We start from the raw sequence: 22,877 nt of genomic DNA on the forward strand, positions 1-22,877 counted from the left end.
AAAGTAACGTAAATGTGACGCATCATTCCTGCTTCGTGTTTTTCTTGTTTGTTTCTGGTTAAGAGCAAGACATGTCCTGAAAGCAAACATGCGGCTAATAGTATGCGCTTTTTCCACATTACCGAAAAGCTTGTAAAACCACTTTTGCTGCCCGTTGTTTCGCATTGTCTTTGGATAGCCATTTTAAACAAAGGTTGTGTCACTCTCGACGGCTGCCACGCTGGTTTGTCTGAAATGTTCGCAAGTTCAGAGAGCACCGGGGTAGCAATCTCCAGTTCCTTCGTTTAAAGCGTGCTCCACTTTCTTTGCCTTTCTTAAAGGGGTTATGATGCTAAGAAAAGTATACAACAGCTGTATCCTACCAGTACTCACCTATGGGGCAGAAACGTGGAGGCTAACAAAGAGGACTCAGCTTAAGTTAAGGACAACGCATTGAGCTATGGAAAGAAAAATGATAGGTGTAACGCTAAGAGATCGGAAGAGGGCGGAGTGGGTGAGGGAACAAACGCGGGTTAATGACATCCTAGTTGAAATCAAGAGGAAGAAATGGGCTTGGGCAGGGCATGTAATGCGAAGCCAAGATAACCGCTGGCCCTTGAGGGTAACGGAGTGGATTCCAAGAGAAGGCAAACGTAGCAGGGGACCGCAGAAAGTTAGGTGGGTGGATGAGATTAAGAATTTTTGTGGGGATAGAGTGGCCGCAGCTAGCAAAGGACAGGGTTAATTGGAGAGACATGGGAGAGGCCTTTGCCCTGCAGTGGGTGTAGTCAGCCTGATGATTATGATGATGCTAAGAAGGGTTCCGTTTAATTTCTCTGCCCTTGCTGGAATCCAGGCTTTACTGACCTGACGCTCAACGACCAGATGCGCCTTCTGCAGACCACCTGGGCCGAGATCCTCTCCCTGGCATTGGCCTACAGGTGAGGCACACCTTGTCTTAGTGTGTTTGAAGAACATGTCTCAGGAACACGTTTGGAGCACGCCTTTACTTGGGAGTGTGTTTTGGGTTTAAAGGGACACTGAGGAGAAATTGAAGTTGGCTTGTATCGACAGAATGCCAGCTCCTGATTACAAAAACGCCACTCATACTGACAACAGAGCTCTTATAACGTAGAAAAGAGCAAGAACCAAAATACAGGTATCGCCGCCACAGGCCAAACTCGCAAGTACAAGCGTGATGACGTCATAGGACAAAGCAGTGTTGCTAGAACCAATGGTTCTAGCAACTCTAGGACCCGAGAAGTCACAAATCCCTGAGGCGCAGCCAATGAATGCGCAAATGTCCTTGACCCCGCCAGATGGCGCCACGTGCCCAGCAGCTACGCGCGCTCCTGAAGCATCGGGACCAATCGCCGCCTGCTCACCGGCGGTAGGCGGGCTCCCGGTATTCCGCTAACAGTAACAAGGTACACGGTATGCTAAAGGTGTCTATTTGTGAGAACTTCGTTGACGGCTTCGAGAATGGGATCCATCGTAACGCTGGGAAAACGCCGGTGCAAACGAAAACAAAGCGACGGTAGCGACGGCCGCAATAGTCGATAGATGCCTTCAACGTGTGGCCGGCGGTAGCTTTCTTTTCGGCTGCTGCTAGGCCACACTGCTGGCTGCCAGAAATCACGGAGTCTGCGATACGTCATGTGCACGCCATGTTTCACATCACTTAGTCCTGTGTCGTCATAAGAGAGTCCCAAGTTTGAATCAGAGTGGCGGGAAGAACTTTTCAACTTCGAATTCAAATTTCTTAGAAATAAATGCATCTTTCGCTGCCGGCCAAGTGGCAACAAAGCCATGAAATGCCGAACTATCGGATTTTGCTATAAAAAAATATTAATAGAGCTCTCCTCACTGTCCCTTTAAGAAACACCCTTTCATTGGGTTGTCTGGGGTGTGCAGGAACACCTTTTGTTTGGGCGTCTTTTTGTGTTGTTGGATGTCACTTGGCGCAGTCTCACATGATGGATGGCTTCAGAGCTTGCGCACTAGTAGTTGGTATAGCATGGGGAACTGTTGTTGGTTGTTGAAAGTTTGATGCCAATTGACTGAACTAATGTAATGTATTAAGTTTTATTGGAGCCTTTAAGTATGGGCTTTTAGGTTACATATCCAGGGAGTACTTTACACTCCTCACAGTGTAAGTTAATCTGTATGGTAAAACCTCTTTAATTTAAACTAGGTTTATTACAAATCCAGCTTAATTCAAAGGTTTTTGGTCGTTTCAACATTTGCCATGCAAATTTTGCCAGATGATTTGAACAGCCAGCACTCCCCTACCCGTATAATTAATTGATTTTGACCATGGCCTCCGAGGTTTTGTGCTCATCTGTGATCCGCGTCATGCCAGTCTTTTGAGGCTAGCTTTAGTTGGCAGAGCGACCACCAGGTGTCAGTAGGTCACAATTTTTCTGCTTCCGTTTCCGCTGTTTCCTTGTCCAGCTTTGCTGCCGTGGCGTTTGATTGTTTTATGCCATGACCAAACATGCTCTGTGCTCTGCAGGCTACTTTGTTCTTGAGCACTTGCATGGTTTTGGTGTTAAGAAAATGTCCGAGTACAAAACTCTGGATCTCTGGCAGAAAGTGAGCCAAATTGAGGAGGCTGAGAAATGGAGGAGCTACAGAACGCAGCGGAAAAGCACAAGGCACGTTTATCAACCCTTTCGACGATATTGAGAAACAAGACAAAGATCGTTGTGCTCGACAACATCGGCATTGCAGAAAGTGTAAGTTGGCTCTGCTGCTTCAGAAGTACGCAGAGGACGATGTTTACAACTTGGGTAAGGCCGTATTATTCTATAAAACGCTACTAACGAAGACGTTTGCCCCATAGAGTTTCTTACTATTACCTAGAGGGAAAGCTGGCAGCCCGTCTATGGGAGTTTGCATGGCGACCCCTCGAGACCACTCCAGCCACCATGGGCGCTCAAAGCATCATGGGGCGGTGAGCTACTTGTTGCGGAACTGCAACTTTTGGCCAAAAAATAATGCAAGAATAAGCGCTATTCGATAATCAAGAATGTCCTAACATTCAATAATCTGTCTGTAAATTGCAACAAACGAGCAGAAAAGCATTTAAGTGCAAAGTTCGCCCAAAATAAGGCATGGCTAGCTCTCCTATTGGCCCAGTGATGAACACTACAAAAACTAATATTTCGTAATTAACAAGCGCACTTTTAAAAGTAAATATATTTTCCAAAAAAATGTTGTTGCTTAAACATTATAAGAGGTTTTTAATGGCATTTTAGAAAAGTGAAACCTTTTATTGGCGTCGTGTGTCTATGCGTTTTTACTACTATGTTTTTTGCACACTGCGTTCGCGCGAAAGTCGTCTGCGCACACACGAACAGCGTTTTTGGAATGAAGCATCTCAGTAGTGCCACTCCGTGTTCCCGAGAAATTACGACTGTGCCGCAACAAGTAGCTCACCGCCCCATGATGCTTTGGGCGTCCATGGTGGCTGAAGTGCAGCGCCGCCAGCTTTCCCTCTAGGTAATAGTAAGAAACTCTATGGTTTGCCCTCAAAGGATGCTGTTGTCACAGGAAATAAACATCCCAAGGACAGGATAACCGTTGTTTGGCGGGAATATGTCCAGTAGTCGGAAACTCCCTCTGCTGATCGTTGGAAACGTGGAGAAAGCTCAGTGCTTCAAGAATTCGCAGCTACCTCATTAGGATGACGTGCTGTACAGAATTAGCAAGAAGGCTTGGATGACGGCAGTTCTGTTCGAGGAGTAGGTGAGGAACCTTGACCGTAAGTTTGCTGCCGCTGGCCTTTTTCGTTGTGGACAACTGCCCAGCCCTCGCTGACATCCTGAACATGAAAGCAGTTAGTCTTGTCTTCTTGCCACCGAATGCTACAGCTGTAGTGCAGCCTATGGACCAAGGCGACATTCTGCAAGCGAGGAAGATTTATCGCTGCCATTTGCTGAAAGGACTCTTGTTGTGCTATGGACCTGCCGCGGTGGCTCAGTGGTTACGGCGCTTGGCTGGTGGCCCGAAAGACGCGGGTTCGACCCCGGCCGCGGCGGTCGAATTTCGATGGAGGTGAAATTCTAGAGGCCCGCGTGCTGTGCGATGTCAGTGCACGTTAAACAACCCCCGGTGGTCGAAATTTCCAGAGCCCTTCACTACGGCGTCCCTCATAGCCTGAGTCCCTTTGGGACGTTAAACCCCAATAAATCAAATCAAATCTTGTTGTGCTATGGTAATGGCAAACAATATTCTGTGGACTTTCTGGGTGCCACTTGCCTAATCAGGCATGCCTGGAAGCAGGCGGAGGGAGAGATGATTAGGCGTTGCTTCAAGCACGCTGGGTTTTCCAAGCAACAAGGTGATGGTTCCGATGATGTATCTGATGCCATTTGTGCACTGGATGGTGAAGGAGAGGTATTGTGTGCACGCATGACCGACTTCGGCGAAAGAAATGGCGGTGGGAGCAATGGATTGAACTGCGTGAACTATTTGAGCACCGAATTTGATGTGCAAACGTCTTGCCTTCCAAGAAAGTTGAAGGTGATGTTGAGCCCACGCAAGCACCAGCTTTAGCTGCATTCGTCGAGTGGCTGAATGCTGTGCAGTTTTATGGAGTGCAGTGTTGGTAACGGCGAAATGCTGCGTACTGTTAGACAGCTGGAAGACGTGACTTATGGTGCCACTAGGTACTGAGCCAAGACGCATCGATGACTACTTCGAGTGAACGTTTTTCAGGTGAAATAAAGGTGCAGTATTGACACAGCCATGTTTAGCACGTTTATTTCTCGTTTTGTAGTGTGAGCTACATTGGCCACAGTCTCGCTGTTTCGCGTGCTCCCTCCGTCGACCATAGTGCACATGCGCGAGGAGCAAGTGATGTCACTGCGTACAGCTGGTACGCCTCGCCGCCCTGCGCGTTTGCCGTCTCCTCACCGTGCGCACTCGCCGCTGCTGCCGGCGCAGAGCCACATGACATCACAACTCACGCCACGTATATCCTGGCATAGCTGAACTAAGCCACTGCCAAGTTTTTCGTCTGTTTTTATAATGTGAAAGCCTGGTTAATTCAAAGATGTTCTTGTGGTCCAGAGGACTTCGGATTAACGAGGTTCTACTGTGTTACTCTTCCATGTGGCAGGAGTTACCCTCTCACTGCATCTATCATCTTGCAACATTTAAGTAAATACGGTCAAGTTTACGTAATAGTCGTAAAGAGGCCTTTAATTGAGCGTTTCGAAGAAACTCGCATAAAAGCATACTTTAAAGGGACTATGAAACAAATTTATTGAGATTATGTAAATATAGGCAATCCATCACTCGGCACTCCAGCGCAAGAATTTTTGAGCTAGCATCAATAACAACGAAGTTATAGGCGAATAAAAATCACCCTCCTCCTCTCCCCCCTCAACTCGTACGCGCGGGGCACCATAAAAAAATAAAGAAAACAGCTCCGGGACTGGGCTCCGCCCATGAAAACGTCATTCGCTGACGTTCGGTTTACAACTTCCGGTTGTCGCACTCCCGAGGAGCAGCGTGCGTCGGCAGCGTCTCTCCGGTCTCGGCGCTTTCTTGGATTGCGGCGCGCGTCGGGTTTCTTTGCTAGTTGGCAGAATGGACCCGGACCTGTTCCCGGCTCACACAATGTTTTATTTTTTTTTGTGCGCTGGTTCGGCCGTCACACCGACGCTGCCAAGTCTTGGCGTGAAACACCGTGCATATACTGAGCCTAGCTGTCGAATGATGTTGGACACCCGGCTGCGGGATCGCAAAATCGCGCCGCCCGACTTAGAACACAAGGAACATACGGTATTACGGTCGTAAAACGGACGGGAGAGTGAAAGAAGGTCGGGACCGAGTCTGCATGTCGAAGCAGCAGCCGAATGTGAACCGCAGCAGTACGTAGCCGTCAGGCCAAGGCCCTCCGCGACAGCTAACGCTTCGAATTCGTCCTGTGCCCTAAGTAAATGCGGCACCTTTTTTTAAGTTATCGTAGATAAAATTGTCTTCCATCGCAGATCATATCGTGTAAACGTTCATACCGATCGCTGTAAGCTGGAAACTCAGCTTCCCGGCGGGAAGAAACAGTGTCGGCAGCGACTTCGGTCGAAGCTTCAGGTGCTTGACATTCATGCCTGACTGTCGAACGAGCGCTGGGTTATAGTAGTAAGCGTCAGGTGCGAAGTGTCGACCGCAAACGCGGAGTCTTCGGCGGGCGTGCGACGCTGGCAGTCCGATGCGCTCCATCCAGGCTGCTCGCTCACGCACGTCTCTAGGAATAACATGCCTAGAGACGCTCGCCAGTAACTGGGTTTGCAGCCGACGACACAGCAAGGCGTATTCATCTTGGGCGGTCGAAAAAGGCACTGCGAGTGGCTCCCGAACTCGCGACAGAAAGAGGCGGCAGAGGTAAATTAAAACCATATGCGCGAAGGCAATGCCCTCGCTCGCGCTTGCCCGAGGGGGTCGCGCGGCAGCTCGAGCAGACGATTTTCACCGCTACCGGAAGTGTGCCCGTGACGTCGAAGCTGCCGCGGCTCTAGCGAATGACAGCGTGTGGTGGCCTTCCGACGTCATGGGACTAGTGACGTCTGTTTTCCCGATTTTGGTTTCAGAATTGCTCCCTACGAAGACACCAAGCGGCGCGCGAATTTAAAAAAAAACACGATTTTTAAAAATTCATAATAAATTGCCGGCTCAGTTCTGAAGACTCATACTTGGTGTCAATGCTTCTGAGCATCACTTCTAACATTTACAAGCGGCTTTTAATTCTTTTCATGGTCCCTTTAAGGTATGGCCCCGCCGCGGTGGCTCAGTGGTTCAACGCTCGGCTGCTGTCCCGAAAGGCGCGGGTTCGATCCCGGCCGCGGTGGCTGAATTTCGATGGAGGCGAAATTCTAGAGGCCTGTGTACTGTGCGATGTCAGTGCACGTTAAAGAACCCCAGAACCCCAGCCCTCCACTACGGCGTCCCTCATAGCCTGAGTTGCTTTGGGACGTTAAACCCCAATAAACCAAACCATAAACCAAACTTTAAGAAATGCGCCGAGGGAAAAACCTTTCGCTAGCGATGCTTAATTGGGCATGCTTCATATGTGAGTGAAGTCTTCCATTCATTGACAACGTGCTGTGTGTGAACCAGCCCAACCTGCAGCATACTGTTTTGTGTTTGAAGGAATGCCGAGAGGAAAAAAGTGTCCCTTGATCAGAATAAGAGGGGTCGTCGCCCCAGGCGGTCGCAATTTCCGGAGCCCCTCACTACGGTGTCCTTCACAGCCCGAGTCGCTTTGGGATGTTAAACCCCCGCAAAGCAAAACCAGAGCCCCCTGACTGCTGTGCATGGTTCGTGACGCAGGTCGTGCCACCTGAGCCCCCCGACGCGGCTCATGTTTGCCTCGGACCTGCTGGTTGACGAGCGGCAGGCGTCCGAGTGCCGAGCGGAGGAGCTCTTCCTGCACACAGCCCACCTGGTGAAGCGGCTCGAGGCCCTCTCGGTGTCACGCGAGGAGTTCCTCGCCCTCAAGGCCCTGCTGCTTACCAATGCTGGTCAGTGCTTTCAGCGGAGGGGAGAGTTACGACTGAGCAGTCCAGCTTCGGTCACTACCGTAGTTACTCGCATAATGATCGCACTTTAAAAAAAAAATTGACGCAAATTTAGGGGTGAGATCATTATGCAGGGTAAATTTTTAACAAAAAAATTTTGAGCCCTGAAAACGCAATCAAGTTCCAGGTCAGACTACCCTTGTCACTTGGGCGCGCTACTTGCGGTTACGCCGCTAAACGCGGTTATCGCGAACCGAGCTCGGTGATCTCGGCTTACTTCGTTAACCGATAAGATAGAGTGCGACAAGCGCATGAGCTGGCCCGCTTCAACAATTCAACAACGTAGTTTCTTCGAAATAAATCACGTTCCAAGAGCAGCGCATCGAAATAGGCAGCCTTCGATCTCGTTCGATGGCGCAGCAACAGCGTACAACAGCAACGTCCCGCAGTGCTCAAGCTACGCATTTTACCGCCGTTATGTCAAAAAATGTCCGGTCCCTGCCGCATCGTTAAAGTAGGCAACAAATTCCGAACGCTCGCAGCATCAGATTCCGCAAGCTTACCGCAATGATGCCGCCCGCGAGCGCGGCGGGCGACGGCGCTCTGTACTCCCTAGTCGTCGCTAGGCCTAACTTGTTTCATATCAAAGCCACAGTCGACGGCGCTTTTGAACTGACCAACGCTATAATGAATGTACTACTTATAATGCTGCTTTACTGACAACCTAATTGTTTCGTATTAAAAGAAATATATACGATCGATTTCAGCGATGCCTTAGCAGCGGAGCTGGCGTGCAAGCAGATCGGGTCACTCGCACTGCAAAGGCGGCAGCTGCTACGCGGCTGCGAACGTAAAACTAGCTTGTATCGCAGTTATTACTCCTACCAGTAACTCGGTACAGGCCAGGGATCCTCAAGGAGGATTCATTTTTGATGTTCCTGTATCCCAGGGCTTATTATTTACGAGAACAATAAAGTTTAGCCGGATCACCGCGTCGCTTCGTTGCACCGCAACCCAGAATGGTGGCGAGCCTTGCAACAACAGTGAACCGTGATTCGAGATTACCGCAGATAAGTTGAGATAAGATTACCGCTCTCACGCCCCTGATACGGCCTCATGTTCGGTTTCGGTTTCTCCGACCCTCCGGCCTTACCGTCGGTTACGGCATGTGGGGGTGTGCCTCCGATCTGCCGAGTATCGCGCAGCTGAAAGCCGGGAGTTGCGATAGCCCTCTCCGGGGTTGTCCCAATTAACCGGTGCATGAGCCGGAGCTAACGAGCTTCTGCCACTAATGAACTACCTTATAAACGCGTGTAAGGGCCGCACCGGTGTATCGGCTGCACTCCGTTTTACCGAAGGGAATGTTAAAAAAAAAAGAACTTAAGTCTGCAGTGAAGCTCCACCTACATTTACGATCGCCACACAGGATTCCTCCACAACGAAAAAAGTAGTCCTTTGTTGAAACTTTTCTTGTTACCTAAACAAGAAGCTTAGCACATTACAAAAAATTATAAGCTCTAGAGTTTTGATACGTCGCTTGTTTAATATAGTCATACATTAAAAAAGCCGATTTCATTTACTGTTGCGATTGGATAGCGGAGTAATACAGGACGCCGGGGACCGCGGCCTAGTGTTAGCAACAGCTGGTTTTTTAATTTGTATCCTACTATAGTCTTTTTAATTAATGATGAACGACCAGCTAGCCCAGTTTCCTGCCTTGACGCAAAAAAAAACGGAAGTATTGACGCTTGAGTGGAGAGGCTTTTACCCTGCAGTGGGCATAGTCAGGATGGTGATGATGGTGATGATGATGATGATGGTGATGATGATGATGACGACTTGTAGATGTTACTGAAGTCCAAGCTTAGGGGATCTTTAAGGTGTTGAAACATTTTTTTTTCTTTTTTCTTGTTTTGCATTTCGCTCGCAGACATCCACTTGGAGGACGCCTCATCGGTGCACAAGCTGCGCGACGCCGTTCTCCAGGGCCTGCACGACTGCGTGGCCGCGCAGCGCAGCTCTTCCACAGCCTCGTCGTCCTCGTCAGGGGGCTCGGCCTCCTCGCCCAACTCAACGCCCGTGTCGACAACGACGAGCTCCGCCAACAGCGCCAACGGTGCAGCCGCGCAGCAAGCAGCCTCCGCGTCGGCGGTGGCCACCCACTCGGGGCAGCTGCTGCTGTGCCTACCCTTGCTCCGGCAGCTGGACACAGTGGTGCGGCGCTTCTGGAACGGTGTCCGACGGGACGGCACAGTGCCCATGAACAAGCTCTTTGTGGAGATGCTCGAGTCGCACTCGCTGGTGCGGTGAGGAGGGGCCCTGCCTCCCCCCCTCTTAGTGGCAAAGCAGGAGCTTGGTGTGTTGCTAGGTTGATGAGGTTGCATGTGGCCCCGTTCCTTCCTTAGCTTCCGTGCAGTAACCGCAGATTGCTCCGGCACGGCCGGGATGCGAGGCGAGCTTGGAGACCGTGCGCCCCCCGGCTACGATGCCTCGGAATCCGTGAGTTCTTGCGGCCTCGTCGAGGCTTGACAGTGATAGTGTTTCGGATTCCGCGGGTCCGAAGTGAAGAGCCACTTGTTAGAAATGCTGTCTCGCTGCAGGGCTGCCTCGAAGGAGCCCCGGGTCGGCTGCTTCTGCTAGCGTTAACCTTCCGCAGTACTCTGCGGAGTTAGAGTTGGAGTAGACAGCAGTCCTAGAGAGGAGGGGAGGTTGTGTGGTAGCTTGTAGAAAGTTGTGCTAGTTTGGAGGGGCCGGGTAGAGGAGGCTGACCGGGAGGTGTTGCTTCGTAGGCAGTGTCAGGTGGCTTCTGGGCAACTGCTTTGAGCTGCTGAGTCGGCGGCTCTTGGAATCGGCCGGTTCCTTGGCTGTCGAAATGTCGGCGACGGCTTGCTCAAGATCTGTACAAAGGAAGAGGCCGGAACGGTGGTACAAGAGATGCACAGTTTCAGTCTGGATGTATCGTAACACGGAGCATTCTGGTTAGAGATTGCTCATGGTTGCTGCCAGCTCCACGTCAGAAACTTGCCACGCCACTGTGGAGATCGGTTGGTAGGTTTGCGTCAAGCTCCGGGAAGAGGTCACATCAGGAAATGCTGTAAGTACTGGCTGGGTACCCCTTGACGAGCGCCTGAAAGGAGGTTGTGCCTCTTGTAGTGGATGACTTATGCTTAGTTGGCAGATCTGGTGTTAGCAGCTGCAAACTCTTGGAGAAGTAATATAAGTAGTACGGCATAGCCTGCCCACAGAAAAATTAGTTGCATGTCGACCGGACTGTCTTGCTTCCGGCATTTTAGTGGCAGAAGAAGCGATGCGCAGGGCTTGTACAGAGCGTGGCATTGATTTTGTGAATAATACAGCTAGGTATTTTGTGCTAAAACTTCGCATAACGGCAGCAATTTGAGGTAGGTTTTGCTTAATGCTGCAGTTTGTTGGGAAATTTATTTTTTTTCTTTACCTAAAGTTATTATAAGCATGCTGTTCTTGTTAGCAGGCAGAAAAAAATGCGCAGAGAGCTAGCATCATCTCTCGCTATGAAATCTAAATGCCTGCTAGGAGGCAATAGAAAGGTGCTGAAACTTCAGTAGTCAGTCCCTCACTCCTCTTAGGAAAGGCAACTCTTTGCTCCATGAAATCGAGCTTTCCTTGCTCGGCATCGCAGCAGTTGATGTTCTGCTTCAGTGTACTTGGGGGGAAAAACGTGTAAGTTAATGTGTTAACTGAAATCCACTCAGAAGCACCATCTCTGTGGGAAGTTTGAACATGAACTAGGTGGGTCTCGTGCCTTTCTTCAAGGACATCAGGGCAGTTGAGATTGGCAGTACACCACAGGTCATCAACGATTGAAATGATTTTTTAGGGCATGCTAGGCGCAAGAAAACTTGAGCTTTCTGCAGTAAGCTGGAGAACTTCACTCTTTTTGGCAATGCATGCTGACACATTGGCTGGCTAGTGCAACTGGCGGTAGTTCGTGTGGTGGCAGTTTGCCATCCGTTTTTTAGATGGGCATGACCTGCCAAGTAGGCATGCATCTCGCTGCAAGGATTCCCCGACTTTCGACATGGTGACGCAAGTCTTCTAGACTTATAGGTATATGGACTGGCTTGCTGGAGAAATGTGGTGGTCCAAAGGTCTGTGTTCAGCTTCGATTTCTTGAGCGGGCTCCTCGAAATGCATTTGAATCTGGAGCTACCAGAGCCCTCCTGGTGAACCTGTCAGCAGCAGCTCACAGCAGTTACCCATTGAAAACTAGACGAGGATCGTAGCGAATGTCCTTGGGTAGCCTTTAGGTCGACAGTTGTTTCTAGCACAGCTTGTTAGAACGTCTTTGTGGGCGGGCACTTGACACAGCGACGTAGCATCCGCACTTTAGAGAGAGCACCTAGCGAGGATACGGAAACGTGCCCTAGGATAGAAATGTGGGGGGGCCACCACTTGTTTAGTTGCAAGACCTGTGCCGCTGCAGAGCTAGGCAGTGAAACGTGCGGACGTTCAGCAGCGCGCATAAATCGTCGTCGAGGCAGCGTTGCTCGGTTCGTCAAGTAACTGCCAGTCGACTCGCAGTGTGGGCGTTGTTTTTCGCGCTCTTGGCCTTGCCCTCGTGGAGAATAGGGCCGGGTTTGCCATGTTGTGTTTTGGGGGAGGGGTTGCCGGGGCGACTTACTGTTTTTAGGTTCGGAAGCCTTGTTTTGTTGACTGTTAGCGTTACCGAGGCAGATTGTTGTTACGTGTTGTAGTTAAAGTGTGTGCCTGTGTGTGTCGCGTTTTTTGAAACTGTGTGCGTGATCATGTGGAGAGGGTTGAGAGAGGCAAGGTTGGGTCACCCACAAGGCCGTGCTGCTCGCTTGCATCAAGACAGCGCGGGGTCATTAGAGCTGGGAAGTGATGTCGTTTGTGTGTCACGAAAGTGTTGGCGTACCATTGTGTCATCGTAGGAGGGGTGGTACGAATGTCGGCTTGTCAATGAGCATAGCCGGTGTGACACACCCATTACATTCTTCAACAACACCGTCGAATACTGTGCACCTGTATGCCGAGATGACTGCCACAAACTGCAGCTGCGATTCTGGCTTCGGCGTGTCTGGTTCAAGACGTGTTAATGAAGCCAGGAGCGTCGGGTGTGAGCAACTGACTCCTTTCGAGATGGCCTGCGGAGAGGTTCCCAAGCTGGCTGACGTTGCACATTGAAGCGGATAACTGCGGATGTTGATGTGGCTGCGGACGGGGTCGTCAACGGGTGAAGAACGGTGTGCAGCATCACAGTGAGGCACGCGTGACTTGAACCAAGACCACCGCGTCTTGTGCCTGGCTGTTGTGGTGTGCCATGAAGTGAACCCGCGGCATCTTACTGTGCATTTCAGTTCCTTGCCCTTTTTCATCTTGTGAGTGACTGTTTACCTCTTTTTTTTTCCTAGCCATGATGTTTATTGTTGTAGCCATCTTGCATTTTCTTCAGTGCAGAGTTTTTTTTTTTCATTGTTGTTGTTTTTTTCCCCCACTGTAGACTGTCACATCCTTGTTTGATATTTTCTTCTGCATTTCTACTGACCTTTGTTGCCCCTTCACAACTCTTTTGCGAATCGATATTATGCTGTAGTGAGCGTTCTTTTTTCCGTCTTCTTCGGATGTCGTCACCCTGCAAAATGGAGCACAAATATGGGAGCCATGCATCCTATCCTTTCGAGTGCGAATGGGCTGATGACCTTGTTGAAACTTTTGGCATTGACTATTCTTCTCGCTTCGCACATGGAAAAGTGGCGAAGGGGGAACGGCATTTTTGTCATTGTTTGCTCGTTTCTTTGTTTTTGTTTCCCCCTCCCATTGTTTGTTGTTCCTGCGTCAAATCGTGGAAGTCTTTGGATTTGGTGAAGGTGGAGGTTTGGTTACCGGAAGAAGGCACTTTTGGACTGTGAAAACGTGCGTAGGTTTGCATTTTATGACGCGATTCATCCTAGGTTAGTCAGTTGTCATGCTGCTTTTTGTTGTGGCTGTATGTGCGACAGTGCTTGGGGGAGGGGTTTTCATTCAGATGAGAATTAACAATTGGTTACTTATTGTTCACGGTGGACAACTCGATGGAGTTTTCATTGGCTGCTGCTAGTGTTTGGGAGGGGGGGGGGGGGTACTTGCACAACTTGCTTCTTGCTTGACTGCCATGACTGTTGTGCTTTTATGTTGCGACTTCTATCAGGTAGAATACGTCATGCGGCGCCATCTAATGCATCCGTCACAAAGCAGTGTTTCTGAGCTTTCATGCCTCCCACAGTGTGGCGCAATCCACCAGTAATAAGTGCAGTGAAATCTCATTAATTTGAAGTTGCTTAATTTGAACATCTGTTTTTTTTGAACTGACATGTTTTTGCAAAGTGAAATCTTCGGTCCTCTTTGTGCTCGATTTATTGTGGTCTGACTATACTTTGAAGCGCACAGTTTGGAGATCTTGGAATGGCTTCCAAGCTTGCATCTTGTTGCATGGCAGCCCGATTATCATCGCTTGTCAAAGCTTGCAAGAGATGGCGCTACGGATAGTCACGTTTGGCAGTGATGCGCTTTGGCTTATAACACTGGCCTGGGCTTGTGTGCAGTTAAGTATGAATAAGACTACATTTGGCCTTCTTAGTAATTTGCGAGCCCTGGGTTTGTCTCTGTAGTGTGGCATCCCTACACACAGCCTCTGCGAGCTTGCTGCCACCTTGAAGGTGCAATCCTCGAGCGATAATTGTTCCTAAACAAACACCACGATAGCTGGGCAGGTCTGATTTGGTTTATGTACTGTCAGCTATATAAGTTCACGAAACATAAGAGATGTTAAGGTAACTTCTTCACTTCTAGAATTAATAAACATTCCGTGTTGGTTATACGGACAGGTATAGGCAAGTACTGACTGGACTGTTCATTTCAAGCAGTGCTTGCAAAATAGTAGTATGTTTTGAATTAAAATAACGAATGGAACCTGAAAGAGGTAAAAGGAAACTCTCTTGCCCCTTTAATGTTGACAAGGTGTGGGTTTGGGCACATTGGCGGTCTGTATTGAAGGAGCTGTTCAGCACATCTAAGATAGGCTTGAAAAAGGAGACAGCACTCACTTCCAACTGATATTTTTCTAAACATTGACATAGTGCATGGAAGAAAAAAAAAAGAGTTAAAGCAACACAGTTATCTTTTTCTTGTATCACTTTTTGCTGCGCACTTATCACATCTGACTAGAAGAGTAGCTGGCTCCAGCAATGGATGCATTCTGCTTACATGGTGTCTAAAGAAAACAGAAGGAACACAATTTTGCCAACTCCTAAATGAGAGTTAAATGTTAAGGACTTGTTACAGATTCTCTATGGTAGAAATGGCACAGATCCGTTAGCGTCAGGAAACGAGGACATGTGTTTCCTCGTTGAATATTTTGTCCATCTCTTCTCTGTCCTTGCTTCATTGGCTTAGTTTAGTTTAGTTAGTTTAAACTAACTAAACTAGCTTCATTGGCACTTTCGTTCCATTTGCTCACTTACAAAAATGGGATATCAGAAGTCAGTGCCTTGTGTGCATCACATTCTCCCTTTGAAATTCGTCTTCGTTGGGCTGTGCACATGCTCTTCAGTCACTTCCACCAGAGGCTAGAGGCAGTTTGGTCAATTCCGAATGTACAGCTGCATTGCATGTGCAGCTGTGTCACATGTGCAGTGTGCATGCACACACATGCATGTATGCATGCAAAAACTACATATATGCATGCACGCATATACACATGGATATGTATGTGTTTGTGTGCAGGTGCAACGTGTGCAACTGTACATGCACAAGTGCACACACATATGCATGTGTGCATGCACCACAAGCGCAGCTGCGCGAGGGCGCATGTCCATGTGCCACATGTGCGACTGCATCAGAAAGAACTCTATCATGTGCCGCATGCGATCACGATTTCACACCACAGGACAGCATACTACAGGTGGCCATCTGACGTTTGTGCTCTTACACAGAATCGCCTTTTCGCATAAACTTCATCGCTCGTTAAAAAGCAGCTAGACTCAAAGCCACACCTTTGACGGTTCTCAGCCAGCGCATTGAGAGGAAGCTGTGGCTCCAGGGTAATTTCAAGCCTCTTATTCTTTGTATTCTTTACTGGTAGCTTCTACAGGCTGACACTCGGCAGCCTTCTCAGGAAACAGTTGCTTAACTTTTGAGACGGGTAAGGCGAACCTTAAAAACTGGCACGGCCTTTTATTTGTGCTGGGGTTCCACGAGGAGAAATGTTAGTACACTAAAGAGAGTTGCTGCATCTTGTGTCTACTTAAATCACAGCCCCATGTCAAGCAAAACGCTTTTTAAAGAAAGCCAATAGCTTCTGCCTCTAGGCTTAGGGGTGCCAACACAGAATCAAATGCCGGCGGAAGGTATCACTGTTGGCTGTGTCATGGTTAAACGGAAAAAAAGAATGACATGCCTCAGTGCATGTGTTTGTGAACTTTAGTGCAAAAAAACTAGAAAACCTTAGGGGGAAATTTAAGCTTCTGGCACCCTGTATCGCATGCAATGCGCAAGTACCCTCACATTGACATTGCAGGTGATCAGTGTAACATTTAATGTAGCGGTTGCAAGAAGAGGGTTTTGTGTCATTGTACTGCTTGGCAGTTATGTTATGCTAGTGTTAACCCTCACTCCGATTTCTGCTGTCAGTTTAACTAGAGGAAGGTATTACCATATTTACTCACATAAATAAACCCACCCCCCCAAATTTTGTCATTGAGGATTTACTGTTTTCGGCCTCGCTTAAAAAATGCGCATCTGACCATTAGGGCCAGTGTTCAGCAAGCTCGCTTTATCGCACCACGATTTGCAGCTGCGGTCGACTCGCAAAATTGTGGGATCGCGCCATGGTACAGCAAAACAGCAAACACCTTTTGAAGCTAACAGTGGAAAACACCGGTTACACAAAAAATGCGAGTGATTGACCCAACTTGTCAACCTTGCACTTCTATTGATAGACGGACAGGCTGGCGGATGGATGGACAGATGTATATGAAATTTCAATTCTTACAAAAAACTGCCAAAATTTTTTTCTCCGCGTGATGAACCCTCACCCAAAATTGACGTCGTATTATGTGAAAACAAAAGTGGGTTCTTTAAGAGAGTAAATATGGTAGTTGTGTTGTGTGCAAATATTCGTGCTGCAGTGTTCACAGCAGTCACCTCTGAGATGTCTCCAAGATATAGTGAAACTGGTTGCAGAAATAAATGGAATAGCAAGTAATGCAAGTGCAGCAGTCACCTTCCCCTGTTTACGGAAGTTATAATTTTTATTTATACAGGTTACCATTAAAATCCTTGAGCATAGTTGGACATGCAGTTGTGCATTGTAGGTTTTGGCGGTCATGGCGGATGGCGTTTTGGGCAGTGTATTATTACACGAAAAGGCTCTTCATATTGTTTGTGCTGGTAAGAAGGCTTGAGTTTCGTGCTTTAAGCCTAATTTTTAGCACTGCCAGGGAACTTGAATGGACTTTTTTTTTTCGGGGCAGTATTTTCCGACCCTGGCAACAGGGCAGAGCAATATTATCAACCATGGAGTACAAATAATCCTTGAACGGTTTAATGCATGTAGCGTGAACGACTGATTCTACAAGCTGGTGTTTCAAACTGCCTTTCCAGGCATGACAACAGGGATTTCAGAATATATTTAAATGTTCATGATGCTTTCAGTGTTCATGTGCGAGATGTTCATTGCTGTGCATGTGTTTCAGAAGTTTTCTCATCGATCACTTGTCTCTGATATGGTGGGCTTGTGTGGTCTCGAACGCATACCGCGTAAAGTACTGAACTGGGATTCTTAAAAGTCTTGCTGGGTTTATCTTTGATTGTGGAGGCCATCTGCGTGATTCTTGTCTTGATCAGTAGAGGTTTACTACACCCCGCTTTTCTGGATCGGATGTGTCCAAGCGGCTTCCAGAGAGCCGTTGCACTAGTGGTATCTTGTGTTGGCTCCTCCCAGTGGACATTAAAACTCCCATAGACGTCCTGTGGACATTCAAGACGTCTACAAGATGTCCGAGGAAGTCTTAGTGGCCATTGGGCTGATAACTGATGTCTCAATATACCTGCTGCTGCACTGCTAATGGGGAAAAGATAAATCCTCCTCTCTTGCAAACTGCTGTGTCTTCTGTGCTAAAAATTTTAACTCAGTTTCAGTACTTATGCCAAACAAAAGCCATAGAATTTTGATGTTCTACAATGAAATCGTATGCTGCCAAGAAAAGTTGACTGCTGAGAATGCTGAACACCTTTTTTGTTCGCATTTTTGGCGAATTGTTCACTGTCTTTGTGAAGGGCAGTGCCATGTTTCTTTCCTCAAAGAAAATACTATGTAGCATTCATTTCATGCAAAGATTGGGGCGAATTATGATTGTTTTAATTTGCCTAGGGAGTAGTCGAGGCATGCAGCAAAATGCAACCCTTGTGAGGTGTTTTTTCCTAAAGTAACAAGGTGTTGTGGCAAAAGAGGCCCACAGACCTGTCTCCATTAGTGGTGCAACAGTTGATGTACATCTTCGAGCTTGACCGACCTGTTCAGTTGAAGCCATTGTACATTGTTCGCTGTAGTCAATGTGTTGCTGTACTTGAATGCCTACTGCGCTGATGACACAGATAAGAGAAGGAATGACAGAAAATGCAATGGGGCGTTGCACTGAGCTCGGCCGAAGGATTCCGACAGCAAGCATTGTGGGGTCCACTGCCATTCGCTGGTGTACTGCACTGGGAGACTACAGCCTAACGGATGGTGATGTGTCTCACTTTAGTGGTTCTGAATTGCACCTCACTGTCGTGGTTCGGTTTGTGCTTGTAGTGTTTTTGTAGCAAGTGACTCACAATCTTTGCACAGTGTGTCAGTTGGCTAAAGCTGATCGTGGAGCGTAAAATTTCAACGGTTATGGATGACAATTAGTTCACTGCAGGTGTTCACTTGGAGAATGATTTGTGATCGCATTTGCATGGAATTGGTGTTGATAGGCAGAAGCAAACTTGTACTTTTTGCAATTTTTGGTCATGGGTTTGTGGCTCTTATTTGATGCTTGCTACCATACGGGAGAACTTCTTGTCTACAGAGTGTAGTACTTCCATTTTTGAAACCTGTGTGAAACTTGGCCAGTGTGATTGGCTATGCAAGTTTTTTTACAGTTTGCGTTTTAGTGGTGATAGGCAGCTGTGATGGGTTATGCCTTTGGCTCTTAAGGTATGCAGCCATTGTGAGAGTCAAGCGTGTGTGATTTCCAGAGGAGGCAAATTACTACCACAGAATCCCGGTCTATACCGGTGCACACTACCCTCAGCAACGAAACATGTCATAACGTCACTTGGATGCATGTTGCGAGACCGTGAGTTTCTTAAAGTGTGCTGGGCACGAAGCGGTCATATTCGCACCAAGTCTCACGGGCCACCTGTTGGAATTGTGCGACACCCTCCAAAGCTTGCATGGCAAGCATTAGCAATAGATTTGTCTGCGGCCTGTGTCGAGGTGAATGAGGTTCGGTAATGTTGAGCGTGTTAGGTGTCCTAATTTGTAAATGATGTTTGAAACACTGATGCACTAGGAGGTTTTTTTCTTTTTCTAAAGTCGTTGAAGGTTGTTTGCTTGCTATGATCCTTTTAGTTTTGTTGCCTCAGTATGGGCCATAAGCATTTGTGTTTCTTTCATTCATGGTCCTGTGAAAATTTTCCATAGCAATACTGCATTCTACTCTCACTTGTCCCATTTTTCGCTGTCGATGTTGACGTGCCTCCTCTGTCAGTCAGCCCGTGAGAGTTTCGCACACTGGGACATGCTGTTTATTTTTATCATGAAGGTATTTTGTTTCTCAAGACAGCATGCATTGTACATAGCAGCAGATTTTGGGAAAATCACCTGTCACCTGTCCCTCAGAATCATGACATTGCCACCGCGTCCTGCTAAATGGATTTATCGGGTGAAGACATCTTCCTTTTTCGTCATTACTTTGGCACCATATGGCTGGACATTGCTTAGGTTCAGAAAGCAGCTTTCCAAGCTGCTTCCCAAGCTCAATGTATGCAGCTTTCTTCCCACACATTGTGATTTAGCCTGCATGGCCGTGTTTGCATGCGACAAGCTCTTTTTGTTACACTAGTCTTCATCATGCGTGCAGCGGCCAGTCTTAGTCATTCATTGGCACGTAGACTGTGGTTCATTTGAAGTTCGACTGGCCTCTAAAGCTGCGCATGTATTTCCTTCGTCATTTTTATTCATTACACTGCCATTTAGAAACAGGGCATGCTTGCTAGGAAATTTTGAATGCTCTTCAATCCGTTACGTCCGGGTCGAAGGAGAACCATGCACGCCATTCTTATTGCACTCATTTGAATAGGTGGTATGCGAGCTTTAGAAACGAGTGTGTTACCGCGATCGCTGCTGCCCAAGGAGCATGCTGCTGCGGCCTTCTGATCGCTTATCATATGTGCGCCGTATCGCAGCTACCACAGCCGTGGCATGTTCTGCACACACTCCGTGTAAATCCCCTGCCGTGAAAGAGTTAAACCCATGCCCTGTGTTACTTTTTTTTGTTTGCCTATGAGCTAGAGAAGTGTGAATTTTTATTTGTTTGCATCATTCATGGTGAGAAAGAGAGAGAGAGAGGCCGTACGAGTTTCCCGCGTCGCATGTGTAGTTCAGTCGGCAAGGCTTAGCGAGCAAACGTGGCGCCATCTACCAAAAGCGGGGCCTAACTTTTCTTCGTCGCGTTGTGGCAATATGCTCGCCGCTTGCGCTCTGGACTGCTGAGTGAATTGATCTCAAGGAGCCTGACGGCCGTCAGCGCCCCCTGTGAAATAGCTTGCGCCAAAAAACTGAAGTTACAGCTGCTGATGCTGTCGTTGTTGGTGGTCGCCTGCTGCGGCACTTTCGCCGCTTCGGCAGTGGCACTAAATGCCGTGTGTTTTGTATTTATCTGTCCGAGTTCTAAAAAAACTCCCCTGCGAGAACTACTGGCCTATTTCGGCTCAACCACTGACCACAAGGTGGGTTATGACGTCTATGTTTTTCAATAAGTAATTCAAAATTGCGACCTGACTAGATTGTCTGGAATCTGCAAAAAACTGCAGTCTGCGTGCAAATTTTCGTCGTGGTGAGCGGAATAACCGATTTGACAGCGGCGCCATCAGGGAAACAGTGACCGAATCAATGTCCCTGCGAGGAGCTGGGGTAGGTCTCGCAGTTCCCCAGATGGCGCAGGCTGTCAAATTGGCCATTCCGCGTACCTTGACGAAACTTCTATGCACAGACGACTGCAGTTTTTCGCCGATTCCCTGACAATCCAAGCAAGTTCTAATGTTGAATTATTTATCGAGCTACGCAGGTGATAACAAACTACCTTTTGTTCGGTGGTTTAGCCAGTAGTTTGCGCAGGAGTTTTTTAGAACCCGGACGGATGAATACGGAACACTATTTTATGTGGCACTACCTCACAGAAGGAAACGACTAGCGTTCGGTGTTAGCGGTACATGCAGTCAAGATTAGTTAGTGAGCAGGACACCTTGGGAAGAAACGTGCACTGTGTCTTGTGCTCTCACGTGGAAAAGTTCTCTCTTTGCTTCGATGTCAGTTTTGCGCAACACGCACTGAATTCAGGTGTTGCCGACAGCGAAATGCTGTGCTCTTGCATCGCCTGCGGCTAGGGTGCATGGTGCTGGAGGATCTAGTGGACTCTATTAAAAAGACAAGGAAACGGAGATTTCGTCGGCCGCATGCGGGTTAGGTCAGAGTTCCCGGTGGCTGAGATTGTAGTGGTGTCCCTTTGGAAAATGAGCTGAGTACCTGTCCGCACAGTTAGTCTTGTTCTTTTTCTCATTTTCATTTCTCTTTGTCTCTGGAAAACCTGGGAGGCAATTGCATCCTCGTCTGCCGGCCGTGTTGTGCGTGGATTGCTCTGTCTCTCCGTCTGATCGTCGTTCCCTTGCACTGAAGAGGATTTCTTTTCCGAATTTTCCTGTACTTCAGTACACACGAAGCCTAGTTGGACCGTCATTGCACTATGCATGTACGGTCTGTTGGTTCCAGTGACGTTTAGAATTTTTTTCTTTTTTGTGCAAGAGCCCCTTATGGTCGCCATTACTGAGAACCATTTATTTTATTGTTTTTCTCTCTACGCTTCGTTTTGTCCAAATGTTTCCTTTTGTGATTTAGTACGCACATATTTCACATTGCGGGGGTGTCACTTACTTGGCCTAGCGCGGACACATGTTGCGGCATAGGAGGAATGCACATTTATCAGTGTGGTCGCCACACCCTGTAGGCCGCATCCTGGGGGGTGCTGCTGTCTTGTCAACGAGGGTGGAAAAAAAAGTGTGTGTGCGTTCTGTTTCCTTCAGTGCCTGCCGTGTACATAAGTGCGCATGACGGTATGTGCCCAGCGAAGTTAGTTTTTTTTCTTTATTTTTTCCCCTTCTGTTGGGAACCGCGCAGTTTCCTGCGTGTTCCGCCAGGTCACGGTGACACATGTTTGTTGTTATATAATAATTGGTCAGATATGTGCAGCAAATGGAAGAGAAAGAATAAGAAACTGAAAGAGACGAAAGAAAACTGTTGGAAGTAAATAAAAAATATATTATACTTGTCTTGGTCGCTGTTTTTTACTGGGCGCATTGACTTGCCTAAACTTTGCGGTATGATGTGGCGTGTGGCGAGTAAACATTTTGATTTGTCGGTTTAGCGAAATTCCCAAAGAGGAATATACTGCAGTGACGGGAGTAAGTATTCTTATATCCACCAGGGAAGGTGTTTTCAAAAGTTCATTTTTTTTTGCTTGGGTTTGCTTGTATGAAAAGGAAAGTAAGTTCCATTGTTCTCAAAGACACATTTATTGTCGACATTTAGAACTTGGTGTGGTCTTCCTTAGAACTATACCTGTATATATACTACATATATAAAACATATGCATTTCTGCAGCAGAATACTCCAATGACTGGGGAAACCCATGAAGAGTGTCTTCGATCTAGGGAGTAAATCTCTCAAGTCGTTTGCAGCACTGCGAAAGGAAGAGTTCTCTCCAGTGAGGGCCAAGGAAGATAACACAGTCCCTGAAATAGTTGAGCAGTGTTGTCACTATTTCCAAAACAATTACTGCAGCAATTGAAAAGGTAGTTCAGGATGAGGTTCTGAAAGTACAGTACAGTGAGCGTTTCATTCACAGGTTAACAGAGAAAGTCCGCACGAACACAGCACTGCACAGGCCTGCTGTGAAGTGGTGCACTGCCATTTGTAGACATGGCATCCCGACTCCAGGCCCAGACAATAGTAAAGCTGGGTGCAGTGGCGTCATCTGCTGCGCATGCGCGTTGAGGCGGTGGGCAAGTAGAGGAGGAGCAGTGGGGAGGCTG

At 47.9% G+C, this 22,877-nt stretch overlaps 1 protein-coding gene across 1 annotated transcript in view; it reads left to right on the plus strand.

The window, feature by feature from the left end:
* The window catches only part of LOC149329013 (steroid hormone receptor ERR1-like), a 123,379-nt gene extending 101,266 nt beyond the window's left edge, over nucleotides 1-22,113 (plus strand). Inside the window, exons 5-7 of the mRNA XM_089560066.1 lie at nucleotides 836-920; nucleotides 7,318-7,508; nucleotides 9,436-22,113. Coding sequence (XP_089416192.1) covers nucleotides 836-920; nucleotides 7,318-7,508; nucleotides 9,436-9,815 — 656 coding nt within the window. The 3' untranslated portion in view covers nucleotides 9,816-22,113. The remainder of the gene's footprint in view (nucleotides 1-835; nucleotides 921-7,317; nucleotides 7,509-9,435) is intronic.
* Nucleotides 22,114-22,877: the final 764 nt, after the last annotated feature.

Source organism: Amblyomma mixtum, chromosome 9, assembly GCF_055824585.1.
Source record: "Amblyomma mixtum isolate Tamu chromosome 9, ASM5582458v1, whole genome shotgun sequence".
In the NCBI taxonomy this organism is placed as follows: Eukaryota; Metazoa; Arthropoda; class Arachnida; order Ixodida; family Ixodidae; genus Amblyomma; species Amblyomma mixtum.